Genomic DNA, 5,979 nt, shown 5'->3' on the forward strand with positions numbered 1-5,979 from the left:
ATGTGCAGTAGTCTATTCTTGTTTTTTTACCAGAACATTCTACATTCCTAATTATGAAATGTATTTTTCTTAAACAGAATAGTTATTCTTTCTTTGTCCTATTTCACACATATTAATATGCATGTGTGAATTGGATATGTGTTTTTTTTTGCATTTCCCACTCTCCCCGAGACACCCCGGAGAGTGGGGTCACGGAATTTGCCTGGTCTTTGCTTCAACTTTTTTTCTCTTAAACTGGTGCAACTATCAAAACGCAACCAAACACTTTCCAGTATTATAGCACATTCACATTTCTTCCCATCAAAAGAAAACATTTAAGATAAGAATTCTGTTAGTTTATTATGGTGATATTCCTCAGTTCTCTGTTAACAATGGGATAAAAACAAGCTGTAATTGTCAGTCTCTCAGTGCAACTACATGTGAAGACATGCAAGGGGTAGTGTAAGGTTGACTTGGAGACTGTGAATAAGCTGTTGACTGTCAATCACAGTGTTAGAAGGCACTGAGCGGTGAAAATGGATGTGTTGCTAAGGACACTCAGAAACTGCAGCATGTAAATGTAGTATGACAACACAGTGACAACATTCAAACAACAGACTGGTTAGGCTTTCAGTCTTTCACTTCAAACTGGGGTACACTGCAGACGTACAGTCTCCTTCCACTCCTGATGTGTTTAAAAGTCACCCATTCCCTCAGTAAAAAGGCCATCCCTTTGAACTGAGCTGTAGAACTTCAAATTAAATGTTTAGGACTTTCAAGTTAGCCCAGAATTAAAGGTTCAGATTAAGTTAACCAGGGCATTTTGATTTCCTGTGATGTTTAAGAAAGCCTATATGACACTCTTACAAAGAGCATGGAGGCACTATGTCTGATTATACAAAGACATATTCAATGAATAAGTCAAATTTTCACATAAAAATGCAGGGGTACTGTTAAAATACAATACTACTTACAAGTATGTACAAATATATTTTTGAAATAGCACCCTTTCAGTTCCCCCTGCAGGTAAATGTTTGGCATTGCAAAGATAATTCTTTTAGCATTTTCCCAAAATGTCATTCTTTAGCATTTCCCACTGAATATGTCCTTATTGAATTTTGGATCCGTCCTTGGCGTGGGCTAGGAGAACCTCACTGCCCAGTCCCAGCACTGAGAAGCTCAGAAATGGACCAGTAGCACTCAAATTACCCTCTGTAGGACAGAGACAGAGGGAAAGGAAAAGAGGAGAGGAGGAATGGAGAGACGGGAAGAAAGAAATAGAGAAAAATGAATAAACGTGAATGACAGCAAGAGCATGATAGGTCAAGTATAAAAGGAAAGCATTGGGGAATAAAAGTGGAGAGAGGGAGAGTGAATACATCAATGACACAAGGGCATGAAATATTAAAACATATAAGACACAACCTTCTTTTCCTTCCATAGTTACCAAATCAGTGCACGTCATTGTGCAGTGAACATCTACTTCAAAGGTATTTCTAATCATTCAGTGAGAAACCTTTTCTTCCTGAATGAAGGACTTACCTCCATAATAATAGAGCAGAGCTAAACCCACTGCAAGGCTGAAGCAACTCAGGAAGAACAGAGGTCCTGCAGAGTGAGAGAGAGAGAGAAGATAGTATGCATCGTCTTGATGAGGGGGAACTGGACCGTGTAAATGGTAAGACAATCTCATAACATGGTAGACAGACAAACAGAGACAGGCAGGCATCATCATACTGAGTGATGTTATACCCATGGCTTCCTCTAGAGAAAATATATCTCTCAACCGTGTGATTGGTAGTTACTGGTTCATTAGAACTGTTCATTGACCTACTGTAAGCATAACAAAGTCTTCAAAGGAATTAGGATCGAGGTTGTTTTGCGGGCGTGTGTGTGACACGTGAGCTGGTCTGACGCATAAAAGCAGAGAACTGGGGCTGATCACACTGAATGGAGGTTACTAAAAGTCTAAATGGCCACATGATGCTTAGCTGAGGTTATGGAGGTGACAGGGATGGATGCTTGACTGAGCTAAAAAATGTGCTTATCCTACTCATAAGAAGCAACAGCTCCACAAAAGTATATTCCAAACAGGTCAAATTCATTCAACTTCGAAGAAAACACATACTATACAGTTGTTCCCTAACATTTGCATTCTGAAGGAACTGTCAACTTGTATCCAGTCAAGTCGTTAGTTATTGTTAGCACTAGTGTAATATTAGATTTACCCCTGTCATTAAGTACATATCTCTCCATGCGGTGGGCCACAGTGTTAGTCCCCATTGGGTCTGCAGGCTCTAGAACAGAGACACACAGAACACTGTTAGTCAGTCTCCACAGCATCACACACAGACACAAATTGGCAAACATCTGTAAATAGGAAACTGACAGTGAAAGAGACAGATATAGAAACACACAGAGAAAGAGAGAGAGAGAAACAACCGGTATACAGACAGACGGACAGCAAGAGATCAGTAAATCTCCTCAGTGCTCTACCTCTTCTGCGGCTGACTCTGGTAGGCAGGTTGAAATAGACATTGTAGGCGTGGATCTGAAGCCCCCTGTAGAACTCATGACACGCCTCCTCTCCCTTCCCCTGCAGGTGCACCAGCAGCTCAGCCAATCGCACCGTAGTGGGCACACTCAGGTTCCTGAACTGGAGCAGAATTAGACAAGCATCCAATCACAAGTGTCCACAAAACTGCCTTATGTCCAATTATCCATAGTGCATTCATGGATCTGTAATAAGTACTTCATCCTGAATGTTATTGTCAATTATTCCCTAGAATCACAAAATACAACACAACACATTTCAAAAACAGAATAATTGCAAATTGCATGACCATTTGTGACTGTATAAGTAGAGGCCTAGATGGTGAGGGTTCCCTGGTGGTGATGTAAAGCAGAGTCCTGGGGAAGATCCATGATGCAGGCCTCACGCTTAACCTCCTGAAGTGTGAGTGGGCGAAACAGGAGACAAAGTACCTGGGTTACCAGCTGGGTAAGGGTGAAGTTCGGTCTCAGGTGGACAAAGTGGAGTCCATCAGGAACAGCCCGGAGATTCATTCTGCAGTTTTCAATCATCGCTGTGCCTGTGACAAAACTCACTTCTACTTTCCATTACCTTTCTCCTCTCCTCAAGTGACCAGCTTCGGGAGCCTTGATAGTCAGTCCCCCATCATGTATTCTTTTCCTGCCTCGTAACGGACACAGAACCTGAAGGGCTGGAGCTCCAGATACCACCTGGTCACACGAGAATTCCAGTCCTTCATGGTCTGGATCCAGGTCAGTGCTCTGTTCTCTGTTGCCAGGTCAAAGAAGGTAGTAACGGAGGCTATCTAGGACCCACTTTATAGCCAGGCACTCCTTCTCGATTGTAGAATACCTGGTTTCCCTGGGCAACAGCTTCCTACTCAGGTACAGCACGGGAAGCTCTTCTCCTGGCTCCCCTTGGGCCAGTACAGCACCCTGTAGTGAAGTACTCAACCCCTTCAGAGTTAACATACTCACTAGGCTACTTACCCTCTGGGCCTCCTTGTCAGTCAGTATCTGAGGGTAGGTCCTGTTGAGCTGCAGCACCAGCCTGTCCACCAGCTCAGTGTGCATCCTCTGGTCTGAACACAGGAACTGGGAGTCCCTCTGCAGCTGCACATGGTAGCCGTCTGAGCCTGACCAGGGAGCTAGGGAATACAGGAGATAAGGCACAAATAAATACACACTTTAATTAAAGGATTATTATATATATATTTTTACAATGTATAGCATTGATTTCAGAAGCACATAAATGATCTCTTGCAACGCAATAGAGTGACCAACGCACACCCCTACATGCTTTAACTGAACTAGTGTAACTGAGGTCAGATTAAAGAGGCAGGTCTAATTGTAACTGAATACTTGGCACTGAACAGCACTGTTGGCTGTCTACACTACAGTCTATTCTGTAAAACAGGGTTGTAGGCATTAGTCCTTCAAGAGGAATTAAGGGTTAAGAGGTTTAGTGTCCCTTTTTAGAAACATGAATTGATCTTGCCACGCAAGGGGCACACTGCGTTAGTGAAGATGCACCTTGCAAAAGAGAAAGTGTTTACATTCTGTATTTACGCTCGTTGGATACAGTGTTGCATGCATGGCAACATTGGTTGAACTATTGCTCGCATAACCCTTGGTACAAAGTATCAAATTGCTATTGGCATATACAGAATATTAATATATGTTATTGTAGGTCTACTCAAATGTAAATCATATTTACAGTGTTTGTGATAAGTGTAGGTCAAATGTTGCTAAAATAACCAAGTAAAATACGACCAATAGTCTACTCTAGCTTGATTTGTTATTGAGATTAAGAAGGTCAGCAACAGCCAGCCAACAGGTCGTGGCGGCGACGCGACATGGTGGCGATAGTGAGTGGCAGATTGTCCTCTGCTGCGCATGATTCACACATAAGCAAAGCAAAATCCCCAAAAGATGTATTCAAATTCACTAACCTGCCATGGAAGAAAACGGAGATAAGGCTTGAGGCTTCCCCCTTTTCGACCGATGACTACCTCTTAGCTAACTTCCTGCTCTCCCTACTTTGACGCTCTTCCCATGTTGACACCACAACCGGCCGTGCTCTGTAGCCTAATGCATGAAGGACTATTAAAGAGTGGCGTCACTGACTGATAAATGATACCCGAATAGTTAAATGTCTAAGCTACTATAAAATAATGTGTACCTACACTGTTATTACACGGTAGCCTACCTACCAATGTAACTCATTTATTTAACATTTTCCATACAGACCAAACCAACAATAACAAACAAAACCAACACCATTTTCCATACAGACAAAACCAACAATAGCACACACTGTACAGTACCAGTCAAAAGTTTGGACACGACTACTCAGTCAAAGGTTTTAATTTATTTTTACTATTTTCTACATTGTAGAATAATATTGAAAACGTCAAAACTATGAAATTACACATATGGAATAATGTAGTAACCAAAAAAGTGTTAAACAAATCAAAATATATTTTATATTTCAGATTCTTCAAAGTAGCCACCCTTTGCCTTGATGACAGCGTTGCACACTCTTGGCATTCTCTCAACCAGCTTCATGAGGTAGTCACCTGGATGCATTTCAATTAACAGGTGTGCCTTGTTAAAAGCTAATTTGTGGAATTTCTTTCCTTCTTAATGCGTTTGAGCCAATCAGTTGTGTTGTGACAAGGTAGGGGTGGTATACAGAAGATAGCCCTTTTTCGTAAAAGACCAAGTCCATATTATGGAGAGAACAGCTCGAATAAGCAAAGAGAAATTACAGTACATCACTACTTTAAGACATGAAGGTCAGTCAATCTGGAAAATGTGAAGAACTTTGAAAGTTTCTTCAAGTGCAGTCGCAAAAACCATCAAGCACTATGATGAAACTGTCTCTCATGAGGGCGACCACAGGAAAGGAAGACTCAGAGTTACCTCTGCTGCAGAGGATAAGTTCATTAGAGTTACCAGCCTCAGAAATTGCAGCTCAAGTAAATGCTTCACAGAGTTCAAGTAACAGACACATCTCAACATCAACTGTTCAGAGGAGACTGCGTGAATCAGGCCTTCATGGTCGAATTGCTACAAAGAAACCACTACTAAAGGACACCAATAAGAAGAAGAGACTTGCTTGGGCCAAGAAAAACGAGCAATGGACATTAGACTGGTGGAAATTTGTCCTTTTGTCTGATGAGTCCAAATTTGAGATTTTTGGTTACAACAGATTTTTTTGTGAGACGCAGAGTATGTGAACGGATGATCTCCGCATGTGTGGTTCCCACCGTGAAGCATGGAGGAGGGGGTGTGATGGTTCTTTGGTGACACTGTCAGTGATTTATTTAGATTTCTTGGCACACTTAACCATCATGGCTACCACAGCATTCTGCAGCGATACGCCATCTCATCTGGTTTGCGCTTAGTGGGGATATAATTAGTTTTTCAACAGGACAATGACCCAACACACCTCCAGGCTGTGTA

General features: G+C 41.9%; 1 protein-coding gene across 2 annotated transcripts; it reads right to left on the minus strand.

Annotated features, from left to right (window-relative positions):
* Nucleotides 1-313: 313 nt before the first annotated feature.
* Nucleotides 314-4,600, minus strand: LOC106566614 (caspase recruitment domain-containing protein 19). 2 transcript variants are annotated; one of them, XM_014134794.2, is made up of 6 exons: nt 4,464-4,600; nt 3,502-3,659; nt 2,476-2,635; nt 2,208-2,276; nt 1,522-1,587; nt 314-1,191 (listed from the first exon to the last, which is right to left on the minus strand). In XM_014134794.2, the coding sequence occupies exons 1-6, from the start codon at nt 4,468-4,470 to the stop codon at nt 1,088-1,090; spliced, it is 564 nt and encodes a 187-aa protein (XP_013990269.1). In that variant the 5' UTR covers nt 4,471-4,600; the 3' UTR covers nt 314-1,087. The 2 variants fall into 2 exon arrangements, with proteins under 2 accessions (XP_013990269.1, XP_013990270.1); XM_014134795.2 differs by lacking the exon at nt 2,208-2,276.
* Between the last annotated feature and the right edge of the window lie 1,379 nt (nt 4,601-5,979).

The sequence above is a fragment of the Salmo salar genome, chromosome ssa13 (assembly GCF_905237065.1).
Source record: "Salmo salar chromosome ssa13, Ssal_v3.1, whole genome shotgun sequence".
NCBI classification, from domain to species: Eukaryota; Metazoa; Chordata; class Actinopteri; order Salmoniformes; family Salmonidae; genus Salmo; species Salmo salar.